This window comes from Tamandua tetradactyla, chromosome 15 (assembly GCF_023851605.1).
Source record: "Tamandua tetradactyla isolate mTamTet1 chromosome 15, mTamTet1.pri, whole genome shotgun sequence".
Classification (NCBI taxonomy): domain Eukaryota; kingdom Metazoa; phylum Chordata; class Mammalia; order Pilosa; family Myrmecophagidae; genus Tamandua; species Tamandua tetradactyla.
Window position 1 is genome coordinate 77,379,429 of NC_135341.1, and position 24,544 is coordinate 77,403,972.

The 24,544-nt window shown below is 34.3% G+C and overlaps 1 protein-coding gene and 1 long non-coding RNA gene across 5 annotated transcripts in view; one reads left to right on the forward strand and one right to left on the reverse strand.

Annotated features, from left to right (window-relative positions):
* TOPBP1 (DNA topoisomerase II binding protein 1) overlaps window positions 1-24,544 on the reverse strand; it is an 83,772-nt gene that overhangs the window by 20,395 nt on the left and 38,833 nt on the right. For all 4 annotated transcript variants that reach the window (XM_077130147.1, XM_077130146.1, XM_077130149.1 and 1 more), the window contains 13 exons: window positions 20,417-20,590; window positions 20,206-20,315; window positions 15,794-15,917; window positions 14,914-15,060; window positions 14,695-14,797; window positions 13,297-13,489; window positions 11,619-11,839; window positions 10,625-10,791; window positions 10,269-10,380; window positions 8,588-8,751; window positions 7,694-7,831; window positions 3,447-3,536; window positions 3,113-3,274 (listed from right to left, as the gene is read on the reverse strand). In XM_077130147.1, the coding sequence (XP_076986262.1) occupies window positions 3,113-3,274; window positions 3,447-3,536; window positions 7,694-7,831; window positions 8,588-8,751; window positions 10,269-10,380; window positions 10,625-10,791; window positions 11,619-11,839; window positions 13,297-13,489; window positions 14,695-14,797; window positions 14,914-15,060; window positions 15,794-15,917; window positions 20,206-20,315; window positions 20,417-20,590 (1,905 nt within the window). The remainder of the gene's footprint in view (window positions 1-3,112; window positions 3,275-3,446; window positions 3,537-7,693; window positions 7,832-8,587; window positions 8,752-10,268; window positions 10,381-10,624; window positions 10,792-11,618; window positions 11,840-13,296; window positions 13,490-14,694; window positions 14,798-14,913; window positions 15,061-15,793; window positions 15,918-20,205; window positions 20,316-20,416; window positions 20,591-24,544) is intronic.
* Window positions 1,677-22,747, forward strand: LOC143657594 (uncharacterized). Its single transcript, XR_013162914.1, has 4 exons — window positions 1,677-2,569; window positions 7,754-7,926; window positions 13,289-15,975; window positions 22,321-22,747. It is a non-coding gene; the product is annotated as an uncharacterized LOC143657594 (long non-coding RNA).

The window sequence follows — 24,544 nt, forward strand, 5'->3', positions numbered from 1 at the left end:
TAGGTAAACAAAAAATTTACAAAGCCCAAAGTTGTTTTTTTAAAGAGACCAAAACTGGATAATTCTCCCTAGCTAGACTGATTAAGGAAAGGAAAACACAAGTCACCAATGTCAAGAGTAAAGAAGGGCTTATCAACGTTGACACAAGATGAATCAAAATATGAAAGTCCTATATCTAATAAAGAAAAAAATCATTACCAAAAACCACCTTACAAAAAACACCCCATGCCAGATGGTAATGGAGAATCCTATCACACAGTAAGAAAGAAATAACAACCTCTTGCACAAACTCTTTCAGCAAACAGAGGAGGGTACATTTAGCAACTTGTTTTTACTCTAATGGCCGAATATGACAAAGACAATGCAAAAAAATGAAAAGTACCTAACAATATCCCCCAAGAAAACAGATGCAAAACATGATTAATCAAATCCAGCAATAAATAAAAAGACAAATGTCATCAATAAGTGAGACTGACCCCATAAAGTTAATGTTAAAGTTCACGTTTGGAAATTAAATGCAATCCACCATATTAACAGAATAAAGGAAAATACATATAATCACTTCAACAGCTGCAGAAAAATGTGACAAGCCAACCTCCCATCCATGATTTTAAAACAAACAAAAAAGTACTCAGCAAACTAGTAAAGGGAATTCATATAAAACCCACAGATAGCTACTACCATGCTTAATGGTGACTACGGATGTCCAATCTCACTATTTTATCCAGCATTATTGAGATCTTAGCTATACAAGACAAGAAAAAAGAAAAAGAAAAGGCATGACACATCAGATTAAATTATTTATGTGGAAAATCCTAAGGATCTAACAACTAAAATTAATTTAGCAAGATCATAAGATATATAATATACAAAACTGATTACATTTTATATATTGGCAGCAAACATTAGGAAAATGATTAAAATTTTCTACTTACAATAGTAGCAAAAAACATACCTAGGATTAGATTTAACAAAAGACAATTAAAATCTTTATACTGAAACCATAAAACTTTGCTGACGGAATGGCTTGCCTGCCATGCAGGAGATCTGGGTTTGATTCCCGGCCCATGCACCCTCAAAAAATGCTGCTGAAAGAAATTTTTTTTTTTAAAGATCTAAATAAACAGCTATACTATGATCATGGATCGGAATACTCAATATTCTAAAATGTACACTTTCTAAAGACAACACAACCCAAATCTTAAACCCTCTAGCTTTAAGGTTAAAGCTGATCCAAACTGATACCCTGATCCAAAAATACACCGACAAATGCAAAGGACCTTGAAAAAGAGCAAAAGTGTAAGTTTTACATTAACTTCAAATGTTACGATGTGGCCATGGTAATTTAGACAGTATGGGAGAAGTATAAAGATCAATAAATAGATAATGGAACAGAACAGAGCACGTAAATAGACCCACACATATATGGTTATTTGATTACTGACAAAGGTGCCAAAATCTTTGGGGAAAAGAAAAATCTGTTCAACAGGTGCTGCTTAAAGAGTTGGATATCCATATGGAAAAAAATAAACCCCAGCCCCTACCTCATAGCATATGGAAAAATTAGAGATGGAGCAGACTTAAACATAAACTAAACCTGTAAAGATTTTAGAAAAAAACATTAGCGAATATCTTCATGCTTTGAAGAAAACAAAGATTTCTCTAAACAGGATGCAAAAAGCAATATCTATAAAGGAAAAAAAAAGATACTTAGACAATACAAATTTAAAATTTCTGCTCATCAAAAATGGTTAAGAAAACAATAAAGGAAGTATAGACTGGGAGAAAATATTCTTAAAACATATATCTGATAAAGGACTAGCACTCTGGATGGATATATAAAGAAATCCTACAACTAAATAAAAAGACAAAAATCTCAAAAAATGAGTTAAAGAACTGAATAGCCATCACAAAACAACTTATATGAATGGCCAATAAGCATTACGTGAAAGTCTTCCAGGCCCAAATTTCTTCATCTGTAAAAACAGAATATGGTAAAATACTTCAAAGGGTCACTGGAAGATTAAATAAAATAATCCATGCACAGAACTTGGCAAATGGGGGCCCTATAAAGTTGGATGTTGTTACGTATGGAATTAACATTCGATTTTTCTTCCGCCTCTTTTCTCTTGGTAGCTCCTCATTCCTTCCTACGATTTTTCTATTTCTCACATATGTCTCCTACATCACTGATTCAAATTCTTTTCTGTAATGTTAATTTTGAAAGCCAATTGGCTTAACCACTAATGTTTTTTGAGGGCTGATGGGGATGGGATATAATAGAGTTCTCTATACTCTCCCAACTCCTGTCATTTTTCCCACTGGGAAAAAATTTTTAATGTCACACATGCACACAGAGAGCTTTCTTACAAGTTATTCAGGTGCTCAAGAAGAGTTACCACTTGGTTACTAATTCCTAATTAGTACACTCCACTGCTTTATAACAAAGGCTTTGTGTTTATATTTTAGGTGTTCTTTCTATTAATCCTGAGTTCCCTACAAACACACGAAGCAGGCTGAGATTTGGCTTGGTCCTCTTTCAAAACCCTTTTGTTTGAAATCCTTCATAGTAAGTAAGACATTTCTGAGCATGTGTCATGTTCTGTTGATTCCTTATGGCATGTAAGGCACTCTAGTGCCAAAGGAGAGGAAGATTTTTCATTGCCTATTAAAATCATTTCACACAGGCTGATTATGAACACTGAGGGTAGTGAAACTTTCCTACAGCAAATGCTTAATTTACCACATCTTCTAACAGGTATTTATTGTTTACCAACGCAAAAGGTAAAAAAAACTAAAGAAAGACCTTTCTTTCTCCTTGGACTTCTGGAATCAATTTCTACTTTCTTTATATGCCAAAATTCTAATGGGCATTTTCAAGGTTTTAACAGGTATCTAGATTTTTAGTCTTCTCATATTAACTTCCAAGCTAAACATTAACGTGTATTCATTATTTAAAAATAGAATAAAATCAGAAGGGGTTGTGTAGAGGAGAAATAACGGAGACTAACATTCTATTAATAACAAGCTAAGAGTTTTGATATGCAGTTACTTCTATAACCACATAAGGACATCTTTTATAAAAGGAGGTCAAAGATATAATCTCACAAACCTGCATAAGATAATCAGCAATATATTCTGTCTTCAAGCAGTATACATTCTGGGCAGCAGCTTCTGCTATATTAACTCCTGAGTCATCTGGTTTCAGTTTATTAAAGTCAGAAAAGAGATGTGTGGCTTCTTTAAATAAAGGCACAGAATGACCAAGTAACACCTAATTAAAAAATAAACATCACAATCAATGTCCCAAAGTAGTTCAACTGTATTAATATATACTATGGCTTACCATCTCACAAAGTACAGAAAATCAAGAGCTGATCACATCAGCCTTAATTAGAAAATAAATATATTAAAAAAAAAAATCAGTAAATTGATTCAATACAAACCTTTGCTCCTCCAGACTGAAGAAGGCGTTTGAATCCTGCTTCTCGGGACTGATCAACATGCAAAACAACCTTCCACCCGCTAAATGCCCCCTACAAATAAAAAAATAATCCGTGTTGAAATCATTTGGAAAATAGTGATAAAATAATGCAGAAATGCAGACTGCATTATTTTATGTACAGATTTAGTTTTCTGGCAATGAATGATCTTGTAACCTGTACATTTGCCATGGTGCTAATTGTCTCTAGTCAGAATATTCTGACACACATAACCAACAGCCAGAGCCTGGTACGCAGTAGGCCACCAAGAAATTCTTGAGGAATGAAGGAAAACAATTTGATGATGATTAGGCAACATTAACACAAAACAGCTTGACTTATGTTTAGTTTTCTCAAGTATTTCTTACAATTAAACGATATTAGCACCCAAAGTAAAGTTATCTTAGATTAAATGAATCCACCATTACATTTCTCTTGAAAATGTTTATATATTGGAAATAAAAAATATTTAATAAGATTTAACAACAGAAGCCAGTGGAATCATTCTAAAAGAAAGATAATCAAGGTTACAAAGATTTGGAGATAGAGTACTGAGAATATAACATGAAAAATTATTTAACTTGAGATCTTGTTAACTTTTATGTATATCATGGGCCCCTTTGGCAGTCTGGTGAATAGTACAGTATTTTTTAATGTACAAGATAAAATATAAGGGATTACAAGGAAATCACTTTATTGAAAGTTATCAAAACTAGTAAAAAACAGATTAATGATGAAATAATAGGTGAGCTTCCATACTAATGCATTCAATTACAAGATCTAGTGGGGTCTAATAACTTCTATAATTTTTATATAGTGATGAATGTATTAAGTAGTATTAAGATACCTGTAGCTATAATGTGACAGAAAAATATCTGATTTTTCTTGGTACAAAGTGATGGGTCATAATGATAATAAAGCTGTGATTTGTTGCCTAGACCTGTAACTGAAGGAAGTGCCAAATTTCAGTTAGAGACTGCAAAAATAAAGATGCATGCCCCCCACCCATCCACAGTTAATAGACTTCATGAATGTGATCCTTGAACTTCTTTGAGGGAATCTGAGGTCTCCAGGTTAAAAGTCCCTAAAGCTAGATACTGAAAAGATTCTTGGAAGAAATATTTATGTGTTACTTTTTTTTTTTTATTGTATAGTATAACATATATACAAAGCAAAGAAATAAAAAAGCAATAGTTTCAAAGCATTATTCAACAAGTAGTTACAGGCCAGATCCCAGAGTTTGTCATGGGCTGCCATATGATCCTCTCAGATTTTTCCTTCTAGCTGCTCTAGAATATAGGAGGCTAGAAGGCTTAAGTATTTTTTTATCATCACAATCAACTTTCTTTTCCTTCTTTTTTTGTGAACAATAACTTATATACGAAAAAGCCATAATGTTGAATAATAGTGGCGACAGTGGGCATCCTTGTCTTGTACCTGATCTTTGGGGAAGGCTTTTAGTCTCTCTCTGAGTACGATGCTGGCTATTGGTTTTTCATATATTCCCTTTATCATAGTGGGGTAGTTTTACCTTTGATTCCTATCTTTTGGAGTGTTTTTATCAGAAAAGGATGCTGAATTTTGTCGAATGCTTTTTCAGCATCAATCGAGATGATCATGTGATTTTTCCCTTTTGATTTGTTAATGTGCTGTATTCATTGATTGATTTGCTTGTGTTGAACCATTCTTCCATTCCTGGTATAAACCCCACTTGGTCATGGTGTGTAACTCTTTTAATGTGCTGCTGGATTCGATGTGCTAGTAGTTTATTGAGAATTTTTGCATCTATGTTCATTAGGGAGATTGGCCTGCAGTTTTCTTTTCTTATAGCATCTTTATCCAATTTTGATATTAAAATGCAAGTAGTTTCATAAAATGAGTTAGGTAGAGTTACTTTTTCCTCAATTTTTGGAAAAGTTTGAGCAGGATTGGTGTTAGTTCTTTCTGTACTGTTTGATAAAATTCCCCTGTGAAGCCATCTGGCCCTGGGCTTTTCTTTGTAAGATTTTTGATGACTGATTGAATCTCTTTACTTGTGATTGGTTTGTTGCGACCTTCTATTTCTTTCTGAGTCAGTGTAGCTTTTTTGTGTGTCTCCAGGAATTTGTCCATTTCATCTGAGTTGTCTAGTTTGTTGACACACAGTTGTTGTTATATAGTTGTATAAGTATCCTCTTATGATTTATTTCTTCAGGGTCTTAGTAACACACTCCTCATTTCTGATTCTGTTTATTTGCATCCTCTCTTTTTTTCTTTGTCAGTCTTGCTAGCGGCCCATCAATTTTATTAATTTTCTCAAAGAACAAACTTTTCGTTTTGTTGATTCTATTATTGTTTTGTTCTCCCATTCATTTATCTCTGCTTTAATCTTTATTTCTCTTCTCCTATTTGCTTTGGGGTTAGTTTGCTGTTCTTTCTCAAGTTCCTCCAGATCTGCTGTTAAGTCCTCGATTTTTGTCCTTTCTTGTTTTTTAATTAAGGCAATAAATTTCCCTCTAAGCACAGCCTTTGACACACCCCATAAGTACTGATAAGCTGTATTTTCATTTTCATTCATCTCCAGATAGCTACTGATTTCTCTAGCAATTTCTTATTTGATCCACTGTTTGTTTAAGAATGTGTTATTTAATCTCCATATATTTGTGAATATTCTTGTTTTTCGGTGGTTATTGAGATCCAGCTTCATCCCACTGTGATCAGATAAAGTGCTTTGAATAATTTCAATATTTAAAAATTTATAAAGATCTGTTTTGTGCCTAGCATATGATCTATCCTGGAGAATGTTCCATGAGTACTAGAGGAGAATGTATAATCTTGTACTTTGGGGTGCAATAACCTATATATGTCTGCTAGGTCTAATTCATTTTCAAGCTATTTAACTTCTCGGTTTCCTTATTGAGCTTCTGTCTGGTTGTTCTATTTATAGAGGAGAGTGGTGTATTGAAGTCTCCTACTATTATCTTTGAAACATCTATCGCTCCTTTCAGTTTTGCCAATGTCTGTCTCATGTACTTTGGAGCTCCCTGATTGGGAGCATGAACATTTATGATTGTTATATCTTCTTAGTGAACCGACCCTTTAATTAGTATATAGTGTCCTTCTTTGTCTCTTATGATGTCTTTACATTTAAAGTCTATTTTGTCCGATATTAGGATAGCTAATCCTGCTTTCTTTTGGTTACAACTTGCATGAAAAATCTTTTTCCATCCTTTCACTTTCACTCTATTTGTATCCTTGTGTCTAAGGTGAGTTTCTTGTAAGCAGCATATAGCTGGATTATGTTTCTTAATCCATTCTGCCAATCTATATCTTCTAATTGGTAAATTTAGTCCATTAACATTCAAAGTTATTACTGTAAAGGTGTTTCTTGATTCCACCATCTTTATCTTTTTTATTTGTCAGATCTGAATATTCTTTTCCCTCTTTCTCTTTGTATTCTTTTAATTATGCTTAGTGGTACTCTTCAATTCTGTGCCCTCCTCCAGACCTCCCTCTCATATCTTTTTCCTTCAGCTGGCAGAATTCCTTTTAGTAATTTTTTTAGGGCCAGTCTCTTGTTGACAAATTCTTTCAGGAGTTCTTTGTCTATGAAAACTTTAATCTCTCCCTCAATTTTGAAGGACAATTTGGCTAGGTACAGAATTCTTGGCTGGAAGTCTTTCTTTCAGGATCTTGAATATATCCTACCACTGCCTTCTTGCCTCCAGGGTGCTAGTTGAGTAGTCTGAACTCAGTCTTATTTGATTTCCCTTATATGTAGTAGATTGTTTTTCTCTTGCCGCTCTCAGGATTTTCTACTTCTTTCCAACATTTGACAGATTGATTAGCAAGCGCATTGGGGAAGGCCTGTATTTGGATTTATTCTGTTTGGAGTTCTTTGGGCTTCTTTGACTTGTATATTTATGTCCTTTATGAGGGTTGGAAGTTTTCCCCCATTTTATCCTCAACTAAGTTTTGGGTTACATTTTACACGTAAAAACTATTTTTCAAAATGCCATCAGTATTATATATATCTCACTATCAATCACAATTAGAACAATTCTTGACATTAAGCTCATACAGAATGTCAAAAGTATCAATCAAGTGATTAAAAATAAGGAGAACTATTTTTATTTGGTCAAGCATATTCATTCCCTTAAAAAAATTAAAATCTGGAATAGTCACAATTTTGAGTATCATGTATACCTTTACATAATTACATACGTTAATACCTCAACAATGCCTGTTTCTTGTCTTTGCTGGATTTTTTTCCTCCATCTCATTGCTGCAAGTGCTAGCCTCCGCTGCTGTACATTGATTCCAGTCAAAACATCAAGTATGGAACTACTTCCCCATTCGTAATCTTCTTCCTGGAGAATCAGCCCAATAAACTTTTGAATTCCTACAATATGAGGAAGCCACCATGCTGCATACAGTTTTCTGTCTTTAAGGAGCCCACAATCAAGTAAGAAAAGCTATACATTCAATTGTCACAAATACAGAAAATACTAAGCATTTAATCAACATGAAGGAAATGTAGATTAATTTGCCTTCATATGAAAGTCAAGTATATCTGACTTTTAACTAGAAATCAGAAAAATACTACATAAATTTCTATGAAACAGTTATAACTGTACCTTGGCAACTGGTAATATTTAGAATATTGGGCTTCATCTAATAATATAAGATTAACTTAACAGGAAGGTTCATCTCAGAGGAGATATGTATTAACAACTTAATTACCTGTCTATACATGAGATCCCTAAGGGAGCCTGATTGAAAAACATTAAAAACTAAATGATGGATTCTACTATGACAGAAACCAAAGAAAAGCTTATATGAGACAAATCTTGAAATTTTCTGACATTAAGTCAATGGTACTTCAATTAAACACAAAACAAACAAAAGCCACATCCACATTAAGCAATTTAAAAAGGGAAGAAACTGATATAACTAGTAATTGTGATCTCTAGACTGCTTTGCTTTAGTTATTAAAGAGGACCTTATAATTATTATATAATCTAATTAGTCACTTTGGTTAATTCAATTACATGGTCAGTATTACTTGGTATTGAAACATTTACTTTTAAAGAACAAGGGCCCTCTGCATTCATGTGAATACACACCGACACAAAGTGCCCAGCAGTCCTGCAGGCTTCCAGGTAGGAGCGATGAAGCACCCACTTCCCAGCTGCCACTGAGGCTAAATACTTCTCATTTCGAAGTGGATGTCCGACAACAATGTGTGTACAGCTGGGATCAAAGCACTGCTTCTCTATCACTAATCCACCTGAAGTAGAGAAAAGCAAGTTGTATTTTACCAATTCTTTACGTAATTTCAAAAATGCATAGAGATTTCTGTATAAACAAAATGCACTAAACAAAGTAAAACTTTGAGAAAAGTTTTAAAAAGAGAAAAACACACTATGAGAGGATGAAGTAGCAGGGATTTGAAAAAGCAATATATAATCAATATCCAATTGTATATAATAAAGTTATTCTGTGACTCAACAGAAAAGATCAATTTGTTTATGTATCTCTATAGGCTAATTACTTCATTTATAAAATGAATGGCTGGACACGATGTCTATCATAATATCTCTTTACATTCTAATATCAGAAACCCTCTAGAATCATGGACTTCTAATTCCACCACTATCTATATACTCACTCACGCCTCTGTTCCCTGTCCTCTTTTAGATCAATTCTCTACTAACTGCTACTACTCTTGTCCACAGTTTTCATAAATGTAACATTCTACTAGAAACAGACTCTTGGGTAAAGTTTAACAATTTTGATTTATAATCTCATGTAATTTATTGGATGACTGGGAAACAAAGCATTCCATGTGAGAAAAGTTTCCAAGAAGAAACACAGCTTCTCAAGAATCCAACTGTTTTTCACAGAAATCTTTAAAAAATGCTTATTTTCTCTCTTGATGTCAAGATGTCAGAATGAGTTCTCTTAACTATAATTTACCTAACTCTATAGAGCTGCTTTGTTCATCACAGCAGCCACTAGTCAGTCACATGTGGCTATCAAGCACCTGAAATGTGATTAGTACAAATTAAGATATGCTTAAGCGTAAAATATAAACCAGATTTCAAAGACTTGGCATTAAAAAAAATAGTATAATATTTTTATATTACACACACTGATAGTTTGAACATAGAGGAGTTAAATAAAAATATATAAAATTAATTTCACTTGTCTCTTTTCACTTTTTAAAATGCAGCTAACTAGAAAATTTATACTTGTTTATATGGCTCTGCTGGTTTTTTACTGGACAGTGCTAATATCGACTATCCAGTTACCCTCTTAGTATGATGTCAGATGGAGAAGCTGACAACAAGTGGAATAAGAATACTGCTACATAAGAAAGATCCAGGTCAACAGTAAAGAGCAAATGGCATGACTTAAATGTCAGGGGTTCTGGGATCACTATTTCAGATTCTCCCAGAATCTAGCACAGTTGATTGATAGAATCCTCCTCTGTGGATAAGATGTTACTATACGTTGAAGCTCATCAAAATGTGACCTTATTTATCAGTCTATAATTTCATTGATTTTGTTAAAGATTTCATCAAATGCTCAAAGAAGCACTATGGAGTGGTTTCAATTTAAATGTTTAGACCAATGACCTAGTGACTTTATAAAAACACAGCTCTAATGCTGACTTGATGTGTAGCCTTAGATAAAATACCCACGTTTAATTTCTACATCTTACAAATGATTTCAACTACATTTGACTTCCAAATAAGGTTACTATATAGGACTTTTTTTTTTATTTAAGTAAAATACTGGTACCTAGTTTTTCAATCAGATGACAATAATCAATACGTTCTTGAGGATTCAGAGATGACAACTGAAATATGTACTGTTTTTTTAAGTCTTCATGAGTCTCCTCTATCATTAAAATCTGGAATGCAAGAGTTTTATTTTAGACAAAATTAACATAAAAAAAGCTGCCAGACATATGGTTCTTACATTGTGACATTTTACTAAATTTTCTGAATGTCAAATATAGAATAATACAAAGAATAATAATGCAAAGTAAAGCATAGTTTGTAACATCTGATGAATCCGTGATAATATCAACACATTTCTAATGCAGCAAACAGCAATATTCAAAAACCATATCACCATACTAAGGATGAACAAACCTTTTCTCTAGGATGTGGAGCCACAGGTGGGTTGGCTAGGGGGAAGGCGATACTGGGGGCCTGAGGTGTAGGGATCAGATGGCTGTCTTTTATTGGAACTTCTGGTTCTTCTGAGACTGGATGTTTTGGGGCTTCAGTCACACATGTGTTTCCAGGATGACAACCAGCTGAGGGCAATAAAATGATACAGTGTGATATTATTCAAATATGACTAAGAACAAATTCTGGGGAATATTCTGATCTGTCTTGGTCAAGATGAAATTAAACACAAAATCTGGGGTGTAAACAGTGTATGCAAAAGAAGTACACTATTACTACAGCTTATATGCAAATGCAATTATTTAGCTTTAAAAGAGCACATGGTGTAATCCTTCTCTTTAAATATCAAGATTTCATCAGTGAAGTGTAGCCCAAATCTGTAAAATGAAAGCAACTCATTTTGAGAAAATTAGAAGGAAAGGGAAAAATCTATGTATCTAACTAATATAGGGAAATAATCATATGATGTGAAAAAAAAGAAATAGGAAGAAAAAGACAACCAAGATAAAAGACGAAAAACATTCTGTTTGCAAGGTAAAGCTCATGGAAGAAAAAAATAAGGAGAATTCAGAAGGGAATTCACATAAATCCAAAGAACAAGAGCTGGGGAGAATTTAGAAGACTTAAATGAAAACAAGATGCCTGAGAGAAAGCCACACAGCTGCATAAATGAAAAAAGGTCTAGAATGAAAGGAAAAGCAATAGTGAAAACATGCTGGGAAAAATTGCCTAGCCCTATATTTCCACGTTCAATATCAAGAGTATACTTTTCAATTTACTTATAAATACCAAATTTATAAATTACTTTTCTAACTTTTAAACCAAAATCAGAAAAATCTAAACAATTTTTCATTTGTATGTGTAATTCAGAAAACCACAATATGCTTATCTGTTTGTTATTAAGAGATCAACATGTACTCAACACAAACAAGTAAACAGATTTCTTTCTCATTACCCTGATCAACAATTTCTGTGTCATGTAAAGGCTCCTGGAAAGGGGAATCCTCCAATTTTTTAACGTCAACCTGAAGTTCAGAGTATTGTGTGGGACAACTGGGCCACTGCAAATTGCTGGCAAGCCTTGCTCTCTCCTCCCTGGCTGTAGGGTCATCCCAAATGATCTGTTCATTCTGGGAGGGCTCTGTGTTGACATCAGGTACTGTTTGACGTGACTGCCTAAAGAATAAAATCGAGAATTTTAAATACCCAGATAGTTATGACAACTCAAAACTCACAAAATAAAGAATTAAGAATTAAATTTGTGGTTCACTTCTATATGCCTATCATCTATCTACACATAGTAGATACCTGAAAATATTTATTGAATTAATGAAATCTGGGAAATACCTTCTTTTTAAAATATTTCTCCAGAAACTTGTCTAAGGTAGAATATTTAAAATGTGTATTTTCTTTCTTTTTTTCTTTTTGTTATGGGCAGGCACCAGAAACCAAACTAAAATGTATTTTGAACGAATGGATATACGTTTAAAACTTCAAAGTGTTGAAAAAGTCCAACAATCATGAAGATTTTACAAAATTCCAAAATGATTGTTGTATTTGAAATATAGATTTCCCGTCATTATATAGGATTAGAGAAACACAGTAATGTTAAAAATACTAGTTATGTGCTTAACAGCTTTTTTTAATCACATGCAACTATGAGAAGTGTAATTTACACAGGAAGTTTACTGTCAGGCTGCCCTTTGGCCCTAGTAATCAAACCTCCCAGAGTCGTAGGTAGACCAGATTTATACAGAATTACGGTGAAGTGTGTTTTATGGTGTAATCTAATGATTCCACTTGAGAGTAAACAGAATACTAAAGATTCTCTTTGACTGTAAATACACAAACATTATCTAAAGCATAATAAACAGAAAGTCACTTTTCCTTAGTACTCAGATAAACAATTATCCTTATGAAGTATACAATTAGCATGAGATAAAAGCACAGTTAATATTCAACTAATCATGTCAAGATATAAATCTCATAATATTCATTATACTGAATATCAGATATTTTTCTTCTATCAGGAAAAAGATGACCATATTATGTCACTGAACTTAAGTTACATCACACTAAGATCTGTAATCACCTTTCCTAGAAGATAAACTTATAGGGAATACAAAATGCTTGCAAAAAGTAAAAGTTTGAAAACTTTCATATATGTATGTGTATATACTTACTATTTAACACTATTTAATACTAATACTAAAGAATGGAGAGGACTGCCCACAGAATCCATTTCTAATGAGGCAAACTGGATCTTAACATCATTTCCTCAGGGGAGGTAATAAAAAGTCATGATCAGTCCTCACTCTGTAAGTTCCCTGACCCCAGGTAAGAATTGCAGAACTCCTTGGAGGGAGGAAAGGAGAGAGGAAAGCCTGGCCAGCAGAGGACCCAAACCAATGGACAATATCTGAATAGAACATATATCATGTAGGCTAAAGAAGAGGTCAGGAAAACGACCTTTTCATTGGTCTTGATAGTCCCAAACTTCTTCTTTACTGCTTATTTAAACAAACAAAAAGCAAAATTATGCCTAACTCATGTCACTAGATACCAAAACATGGAGCTATATTTCTCTCAAGTCATTTTGTTACTTCTTTCTGCCGCCTGTGATAGATGCGTACCTCAGCGCCTCCAGGACCCTACTGCGGCCGCTGCGGGCAGAGCGAGTGCTGTCAGGGGTTGAAGAAGCACTGTTACATCCGCTCCGTGGAAGGGAAGTCCTCTGCCCTTGGGGTTTCGCTATTGATGTTGCAGACATTATCTCCTGCAGCTGCTTTTGGAAGTTCTCTCTCATCTCCAAGGTCTGTGTCAGAGCTTGAAACAAACAAAAATACACTAATCGAGGTGACATTACTCTTTTCATCATATCTTGTTCGCATGAACTATTTTGTTTAGATCTGGCTAGACACAAATTTGTTAAGTAGACATCTATTGACACTTACACAATGTACAACATACGAATACTTAAGAACATAAAGCTCGCCCTTACCATGAAGGGACTATATATGAAATGACAAGAAAACTCTTTGGGGACACTCTGGCAACACCTATAGTGAATATCCCTTTCCTACAGTTCCCAACCAGGTTCTAATGCTCTCCATGGTGACGACTACCCTACCCTCCCTCTGCTCCTTGAAAACAGATGCTAACATATATTTATTTTCAGTTTCCTTATACACTAAAAAAAGAAGTAGGTACTAAATAAATATTTTTGGAATAAACACAGTGGGACTAAACAATTATAGTGTAAGTCACAGGGAAAGTTCTGGTAGGATAGGTGAGCAAGGAAAATATATGTAAGGTTATTCACCACAGTACTATTTATAATAGCAAGAAATTAAAAACAACCTAAATGTCCAACAACAAGGGATTGGCTACACAAACTAGGGCCGTCCATATATCAAATGCAAAAAATAAGTGGCTCCTTATTTACTGATATGAAACAATCCCTAAGTTGAACTAGGAAGCAAAAAGATCAAGGCGCACAATAGGTCACTACTTATATAGTTTTTTTAAATGGGCAAAGGAGAAAACATGCATATGTATAACGGTTTATGCATTAAAATAGCTATGGAAGGAAACATAAGAAACTAATAAGATTGGGGGACTGGAGAAAAGGTAGGAGAAACTTTTCATACCTCCTTCTGTACCTTTAAAATCAGGTGAATATATATGAAAATCAATGAAAAGAACTGAATCAAAGAACAAATATTTTAAAAGATCAGTAGTTCCACATACCTCTAAAGAATAGGGCTGTGCCAGATAAACTCTGTGGATACCTAGTTCCATAAATATCACAGGTCTTATACTCAAATCACTTAACTATTTCACAGTGAATGGAAAAAGCTTTGCAAATCATTACTTAATTACTGATAAGGACCCTTAAATCATTCCTCAAAGTATGTTTTACTTGTGTTTAGCAACATGGAAAATAACTTTTTCTATCTGAGGTAAAGGAGGCACTCTGTATGAAAGACATAAATTTGTAAAAAGAATTTTTGCAACTTAAAATATTTTACCTCCTTTAGAGTTATTCTTTCCATTTCCATTTGATGTTACTGATTCTTTATTACTGGTAGTCATGTTGTCTATATCATTTTCTTCTAAAGGCAAATGATTAGGCTATTGAAGGAAAAAGAATAATTTCTCAGTCCAAGTAATGGCATACAGATTTCACAGCAATAAATGATTATACATTCAGCTTAAGGAGGGGTTAAATGTATTTCCATGTTATCTACCTCATCATCCTTTGATGTTGAATCAGCTGACAGTAGTCGACTACTACAGAGTTTGCCATCTTGCACTGCACTGATATCCAGACTCATTTTGGGATTATAAGTATGTGGATAAAGAGACTCAGGAAGATGTTTGTATTCTTGGGCACACTGCAACACAATGGGGTGGTTTAAATAGGACTAAAAAATTCTTAGTGATTAAAAGGAAGATGTTTAATAGGATAAGGACAACCAATGCATTATGCCCTAAATTGGCAAAGTTCCCAAACTAAAAGTTTTGAAAAGTAGTTTACATGAAAAATTCCATCATTCAAAAGATAATTAAAACATCCTCACTTTTTGAATGTCACATCCACTAAAATATAAAGTCTAATTCTATTTCTTTGCTTTGTGACCAAGATATCAATCATATTCCAAGGAATACTCCCAGGGCAAGGGGTAGAAGGTAGAAGGAAGGAAGGCAGAGAGCAAGGGAAGCAGGAGAAAATACCATTCTAGATTCTACTGGTATTCTAAATGAATTACTGAATTAATACAAAATTTTCATTCATATCTTTTTTTTGGGTGCATGGTCCGAATTGAACCTGGGTCTCCCACATGGAAGGTGAGCATTGAACCACTGAACCCACCTGTGCACCTTTTTCATGTTATTTTTAATTAGTGAAAGAAATGAGAGAATCAGAAAGAGGAGTACCCACTAAAAAACTTGTTAAGAATTTAAGGAATAAAGATCTTTAGGTTTTGAAGCTAAAGAAATGAACTATGTATAGTGAGCCAAGATTATTAAACTTGTTTATACACACTGAAAATGGCCTGTGCTCTGAAATTACATTTCTGTAAATTTTCATTAATCAGAAAGAAAAGGAAAAAAAGTACTGCTTACTTCTAAAAGCCAGTGCTCTGAAACAATGTGTATTCCTCTTTCTTTTACAGATTTATACTCTCGATTAGTGTCATTTGGTCGCCCTTGATAGATAAAATGGGTCACTGTTTCATCAATACTCCACCTGAAACAGACAAAACATAAAACCCAAATAACAAAGAGAAATATTCATGTTAGTTAAGGTAAACATTATTCATTATAGACTATTCTGACCTTTCTACAATTTTCAGAATTATATTAATAATATGAAAGAACATTAAAATTACATGCTTCATTTTCTGGTAATATTTTATACAACTACCTCTAGGTATATAAATAAAGAGACGTTTAAAAGGATTTTCTTTAAAGTATTACTTTCTTCTTTATACTTCTCTGAACTGTTTCAATTTTTCTTTTACAATGAATATTGATTACAATAACAATAAAGGTATTTTCAAATCAATAAAATGGCAAAGCATACACTCTTTCCTCCAGTATTTGACAGTCACTATTCACTCTACATTTGTTTTATGCCATACACCAGACTAGGTACATTATATCATCACCAAATTTATTCCTCCCAACAAGGCTGAAATGTGGGCATTAACATATCCACTTTATAGATAAGAAAACTGAGGAGCCTGGGTAAATTGTTCACAGATATTCAGCAAGTAAGTGATAGAACCAGGTACGATTTCAAAACCCACACTCTTAACTATTTATTCCCTTCAATATTTTCTTGACCTGAGAACATATCCTAAAAAATGTAAAACATCCTTCAAAGGATCAAGTACAAGGCAGTGAAGAAGTAAAAACTGTTTCAAAAAATAATCACCAAAATAAATAAATAAAGGTCCCTCTTTATGGACACGTAATTTGCCTTCCATTTCTTAAATAAGAAATATCTCTGAAACTTTTGAATATTCAAGTTAAGCAAATTAAGTAATATTTTCTCATTATTTTTTAAACATCTCTATTGCCAGGTACTACCTACTTCCTCTGTATCCTTAAAAATAACATTAAAAAATACTTTCTAAAAACTGTTAGTGTTCTAAAAAAAGGCTCTATTTTTGCTGTAGAGGTAAATAATACATTTAAATAAATTATCAAGATAGCTCAGAAAAATAGAGCAGTATTTTGCCTGAATCATCTTGGTTTGCTATTCAACTCCACTTGCGGTAATCTGGAAACTATGAGCCTTAGTCTTCACAGGTCCCTTAAGAGCAGACTCTCAGGTTTAGTCCAGAGTGGTAACTGTTATTTCCAGATTTTGAGGAGCTGTTTTATGTATGTATAACCTGGTATTTAGAGGTAAGATGAAACCAATCAGGTCGGAATTAAGGAAATTCAAAAAACAAGAGTAAGGAGGAGATTATCTATATTTTAAAACCTCATCTACTCTTTGAGACCAAATGAAAAAATGCTTATTCTGTCTAGAACCTAAATTTTCTGCAGCACATAATCTAACTCAACCTGTCTGGATAGATAATTTAAACAATCCAAACACAGGGAGTCCAAAATAAGAATTAAGGTCTTTAATCCCGTATAGGTTAATGTAATGAATGCCTGGATGCATCCCAGAGTATATTAAGCAGATGATCAAAAAGTACTGGCAAAGTCCCTTGAGGGATAGGAGATAAATTATGGAACTATTAAACTCCACTAGGGAAACCCCTGATATTGTGTCAAAGATTAGGGACACCCAAATCAATAGGCAAACCCTTGATCTTGAGGTTTGCTCTTGTGAAGCTTATATATGTAGCGGAGAAGCTTAGCCTACCGACAGGTATGCCTAAGAGGACCTCTTCTGTTGCTCCTGTGTGGCCTCTCTCTCTAAGCCCAATTCTCCAAGTGAAATCATTGCCCTCCCTGCTATGTGGGATGTGGCACCCAGGGGTGAAAGTCTCTCTGGCACTTGGGAGATGACTCCCAGGGATGAGCCTGGCCCTGGCATGGAGGGAAAAACAATGTTATCCTGACCAAAAGTAGGAAAAGAAGTGTAACAAATAAGGTATCAGTGGCTGACGAAGTTCAAAGAGTTGAGAGGCTACTCTGGAGATCACTCTTACAAATGCTTCAGTTAGACATTGTTACCTATCATAACTTGCCAAACCCTAACCAAAACCATTCCTGCCAATCCTAAAGAACACCTAGGGCTTTATGTAAGAGTCTACAAAGGTTCCATGCACTAGGGCAATTTCCAGAAACCTATAACCTCCAGATGGCTCCCTGAATCAGGTAAGGCCTGAAATGCAAAGGGGTCAGCCACTCCAGTACATCAATTAGTTCCATCCCCCTATCCCATATTACTGACAGCCCCTTCCAACATGAAAAAGTTAGAACGAACATAGCCCAGATATCCCTAAAAAGTGGGAGAAAGATCAAAGGTGATGATGGAGTTATACAAAAAAGGTAGGGCTTAACAAATGGGTATGACTGCTGAGTCATACTGATATTTCTTTTAGTCTCCAGTATCTTAGAGTAACTAGAAATAGAAATCTAAAATTGTGAAATTGTAATCCATGTTAAACTCTGAAATCTGTTCTACAACTAACTGTTGCAGTGTGCTTTGAAATTTATTGCTTTTTTGTATATGCTATTTTTCACAAAGGAAAAAAAAAGTTGTGATGATAAATGCAGTTATATGATGATACTGGGAACCATTCATTGTATACTTTGGATGATTACATGGTATGTGAATATATATCAATAAAAAAATAAAGAAAAAAACATAAAAGGAGAAGGTGCCATGTTTCTTGAGGATGACTGAATAATGATAAAGCTTTCACAATGTGACTGTGTGACAGTGAAAACCTTGTGTCTGATGCTCCTTTTATCTACCTTGTCAACAGACGAGTAGAACATATGGAATAGAAATAAATAATAAGGGGAACAAATGTTAAAATAAATTTAGTTTGAAATGCTAGTAACCAATGAAAGGGAGGGGTAAGGGGTATGGTATGTATGGTCTTTTTTTTTTCTCTTTTCGTTTTATTTCTTTTTCTGTGTCTTTTTATTTCTTTTTCTGAATTGACGCAAATGTTCTAAGAAATGATCATGATGATGAATATGCAACTACATGATGATATTGTGAATTACTGATTATATATGTAGAATGGAATGATCATATGTTAAGAATGTTTTGTTCGTTTGTTGTTAATTTTAATAAAAAATAAAAAAGGGTATTATATAAATTGAAAAACAACTTTTAAATTTCATCAGTATTAATAATGTATTCTTCAAAGGTTAAAAAAAAAGAATACATAAATGTATTCTCTGCATATTAAAGGATTCTTCACTATCATCCATTATCCAACCTGAGAAATCTAATTCAAGGTAGATTTAATGCAAAATGCAAGTTAGTAAGATTAAATAGTTAAAATTCAAAGCAATCCTATTACCTTTTAGAGATTTCAGCAATAAATTACTCTTCTTATACTGAGAGGACTAGTATTAAAATCTTATAAAAACACAAGTCCTTATATGTTTCCTTTTAAACCTTACATGAAGTCCATATATAAACAGGATATCTAAGAAAGCATTCAATTTTAACAAATTATACACCCTCAGGAAGAAATGAGATAACGTGTGGCCCAAATAAGTGCTCCATAATAACAGGTAATGTAAACATAATAGGTAATTATGAAATAATAAATAAGCAATATGAATAATAAGTTATAGATGATAAAGCCAAACTATTCACAACATATGCTTTACTAAGCTGCTTATAAGTATCATAGATACATTTTGTTTTTATATGTTAAAACCAATTACTTGATCAAAAAGAAAGCTAACTGAAATAGGATTTACCCAAAGTGGAAGATGAAGCTAAGCATATTTCTCAAGCTGTTCATCACTTGTAAAACCAATCATTATTTATCTATGAATGGCTTAACACAAGTGATCAAGAAAGCCAGCACTGCAGACAGTGGAAGAGTTCATAAATTCAGAATTGGCTAGAAGAGGCAAGGGTCTCTCAGTTATTGATATGGATTCCATCTGTGCTATACATAAGCTATCTCTATCTAAGGCTGCCAGTTTGAAGGCAAATCTGATAATCTACATCTCCAAAGTAGTGCAAAGATGACTGAACTTAAAACAACACCAAAAAACGATCATCTTTATTCAGGAATGTTGCTAAAGTACTTAGAACTACTCAGAAATTTAACCTCAAAATCACTAAGACAAAAATTTGCTTAACCTCAGATCTAGTTTTTTTTACTAGTTTATAAACTCCTTGAAGACAGGACTATACTGTTCATTCATGGATTCCAAGTTTTGAGAATAGTGTGTAGTACAAACTAGATACTCAATAGAATATGACACACTAAAAGGCAAAATACATTTGGTTTCTTGTAGATGCTCATTACAACTTTAGATTTCCCTATGACCTTAGGCCAGATCATCTCCAAGCAGAAAAATGTGCCACCTACCTGTAATCTGCTCCTAGAGAGGCTGCAATCCCATTTAGTTCACTCTGCCTCTTACTAAGTTTTTTACTAACACATACCACTACCTTGTGGAGTGGCTTTGGGGCTTCTTCCTGTACACAGAAAATAAAAGAAACAGATCAACTGTTTTATTATTATTATCTGAAATGTTTTATTACCTAAAATGTCCTTTTAATAAGAAACTTAATCCTACCTTCTCTGATTGGGCATCCTTCAGTTGAGGGCTGGCAGAAAGAGCCACAGCATTTCGAGAGCTATTTGCCAAAGCAAGTTTCAAGTTTCTGACAATGACTTCTGAGAGTGGTGTACTCAACTTTCTTTTCTGCTGGCTAGAATCTCCTGGAGTTTCCAAGGCAGCAAGTGCATCCTATGCACATTGTGGGGGGGAGCCGGGGGGGAAGGAAGAAAAGAAGAGAAAAAGGAAGAAGAGAGGAGAAAGGTAAACAGGGTAGAGAAAGAGAAACAGGGAAGGAGAGGTAGAGGGAGAAAAGGAGATAATCCTCAATATTAATTGGATTACAGCTTTAATCATCTCTGGATTCATTTCCTCCATACAACAATAAAAAGAATGAAATATACTCTGTATCTATATACTACGAAGGAAAAAGAATGGCACAGTTTTCAGCAAATTGGTCCAAAGAGAGTAACAAGCTTACATTTTCAGCAGTGAATTCCCTATTTACCTGACTCTAAAGCATTGAAGTTCAGTTAAAACGCAAAAATAAAACAAAACCAGAAGGATCTAACTAAGCAGGAAGGGTAAAAGTAAGACATGAACTATAAGGAGGGTTAAAAAGCCAGATTGTGAAAGGGTCTTGACAAGTAAAAAAATATATATATATATCTATAGATATATAGATATATCTATAGATATATATATACTTTTGTCCCAAGCCACCTAGTTCCTTCATGAGAAGCCACGATTGCCCAAATGGTCATCTGCAGAGTATTCCACATTCACACAGAAAGTATAGAGCCAGCATGTAACTGATGAACCTTAAAGTTAACAATTCTTTGCTAGCCCTGTACTCACACTGGAGAAAAGGGAACCACTTAAGTAAAATGCATGCACCAATGCCAGCACTCTTATGGGCAAAGCATGTTTCCATACATGCTTGACCGTGCAGTGGGTAATCAGATTTTTTTTTCCAATTGGATAAAAACTTATCTGTATGCTTTAATTTTCCACTGTCTTATGTGGAATGAGATTAAACATCTTTATGCTTGTATACTATTTGTATTTAATTTGGAAGGACAACTATATGTTCCTATCCTTTGCTCATTTTTTCACTGGGTTATTAGTTTTTGTATACTGACTTGTATGAACATTTTTCATATTTGCTTTTGTGAATTTATTCACACATCTACTATGATATAATATATACACATTTGTCCCCAGTTTGTTATCTGTCAAACACAAAAGGTAGACTGAAGGTTACTGGGAGTTCAAGGGAGGGGAAAAGGGTGAGTTTTTGCTTGGTGGGTGGAGAGTGTTCGTAAATAATTCTTAAAAAAAAAAAAGAAAAAAGAAAAAAAGTCCAATTTCGGCATGCAGAATTGTTTAAATGTCAAATTCATTAATTTGTGTGGGGGGAGTTTGGGGGTGGGGAGTATGTTATAGTTAGAAAGGGCTCTCCCACACTGAGATTACATAAAAACAAACAAGCCTTCTTAGGGCCTGTCCTGGAATTTTTATGGCTTCATTTCTACATTAAAATACGCAATCTTCCAGAGATTTACTGTAATATAAAGTTTAAGGTTTAATCCCAATTGTTTTCTCAGATGGCTATCCAGTTTCTTATTTGAATTCCATCCACCTTTATGATAGAGTAAGTTTCCTTATCTATGGGGTATAATTTTGTCAACTGATCTGAGAATGCATGTGACAGTAACACATAATTTCAATTATTGCAGTTTTCTAATATGTTTTATAAATGGTAGGGCGAGTGCCTACCTCAAATTATTCTTTTTAGAATTTTTATACTATTTGTGCTTACATTCTTAATAAGATCTACATTGCCTTCATAGAACTTTATGATATTTAATCTTTTTTGCAAGAACATATATCTATATGCTAAAGTTTTTTTGTTTCTCCAGAGCATTTGTGATGATCCTTCATATAGAAGAAGTTAAAAGTTCCCATACTGCATCCATCCACCTTCAGCAACTGTGCCATGAACCCTGCTTCCCTCCTGGTACTTTCCACCTCTTAGGCGCTAGTTCTCAAGCCCTCACCAGTTAAGGATGTGGTTCCAGCAATTCTCCCTTCCTGTGTGAATCGTCAACTGGATTTCTAATGGATCATTCACATTGGAATACACAGCCATTTCTTTCACCTTAAAAATAAAACAAGCTTCTTCACCCCATTTTGGCCTACTGCTACCACCAATTTCTCTATCCCTTAAAGAAAACTCCTCAAAAGCACTGCTTTTACTCCCTGTCTCCAATAATTCTCACATTCTCTTATGAATCCATACTGGCTTCCATCTCCACCACCATCAACCCTTAATTACTGTTAGGATCACCAGTGACCTCTACCATGCTAAATCCAGTGCAATTTTCTGTTCTCACCTTTCTTGATTTTTCAGCAATATCTGACACAAGTTATCCCTCCTTTCTCTTCAAAATACTTTTCTTACTTGGCCTCTAATATAATCTCAAGGCTTTTCTCCACCCTCACAGGTAGCTCCTTCTCAAATCCTTTGCTGGTTCCTCCTCTAAATGTGAGCACCTCAGGGTACCCCTTGTACCTCTTCTCTTCCTTATCTTCTTCTACTCCCTTGATACCTATTCTCATACGGCTTAAATGTTTACAAGCTCAGATTCCCAAATTTCTATCTCTAGCCCAGACCATTCACCAAACTACAGGCTTTATAGGAACTGTCTACTGACAATTGTACTTAAGACATCTAACAGGAATCTCAATATTTCTAAAACATAAACTTGACCTTAAGGCCCCAATCCCAACCTGCTCAATTCATGGCCTTCTTCAATTTAGTTGATTGGTAGCTCCATTCTTCTAATCTCTCAGACCAAAAATTCCTTACTCCTCTCTTTCTCTCACACTAACACAACCAATCTGTCACTAAATACCTGTTGGCCTTTCAAAATATATCTTATCACATCCATCGGTATCACCTTGATCAAGCCACTATCATCTCTCCCCTGGATTATCACAACATCTCCTAATTGGTCTCTTCACACCCACCCTTATTCTCCTAGAAACCCCAAACAAAAACCTGAAAAACTCCTTTAAACAAAGTAAGCTAGCTCATATCATAACTGTCAAAATCTTTCAATGGTTTACCCTATCAATGAACACAAGTCAAAGTTTTTACAGTGGTCTAGAACACCAACCTGTGTGATACTGGACTCCTCCTACTGCTCAAGAGTGGTCAATGCGCTCTCACCTAAAGTCATCTGTACTTGCTTTCCCCCTTACCTGGGAGGCTCTTATACATAAATCCACATAGCTCAATACATCCTCTCTGAGTGTTTGCTCAAGTCACTGAAGTGAGACTTTTCCCAAATCAACCTATTTGAAATTGACTACCACCCCAGCCTCGTTCTAGTCATCTTCTCTGCTGTTTTTCTCCATAACACTCATCATCACAGAGTATGTTACATGTTTTACATATCAGTTTATTATGTCTCCTCTCCATTAAAATCCATGCAAGAACAAGGATTTTTGCATGTTTTGTTCATTGTATTCATTATTTAAGACACTGTTTAATAATTAGATCTTAAATTTATTAACTCAAAGTTATTGTAATGGGATCTTTCCTAACTGCTTTGTTATTTGTAATAGGTGAAGGTAACTAACAGGTGAAATAGGTCAAGCTGGATATGTTGAGCCAGCTACCATGATCAAAGTCTCTCAGAAATTTGAGTTCTGCCTCTGGTTTTCCTGACCCAAATAATGATCATTTTAAACTCCTTCTTTTCAAATTTTCATACCTTTTACCTAAATGCACTAGCTGGTTTGATGGCAGACATCCTTAATCTAGTCTTAAACCTTAATGGGAATACTTCATGTGACCCCTTATGATGGTGTGAAATGATGTATGTATGTATCCTAGAAAATCCATGTTTTAATCGTAATCCCATTTTGTAAAGGCAGCCATTTCTTCTAATCCATATTCAGTACTGTATGCTTGAAACTGTAATTAGATCATCTCACCGGAGATGTGATTTAATCAAGAGTGGTTAAGCTGGAGTAGGCAGAGGCATGTCTCCACCCATTTGGGTGGGTCTTGATTAGTTCCCGAAGTCCTATAAAAGATGAAACATTTTGGAGAATAAGAGATTAACAGAGAGCAAA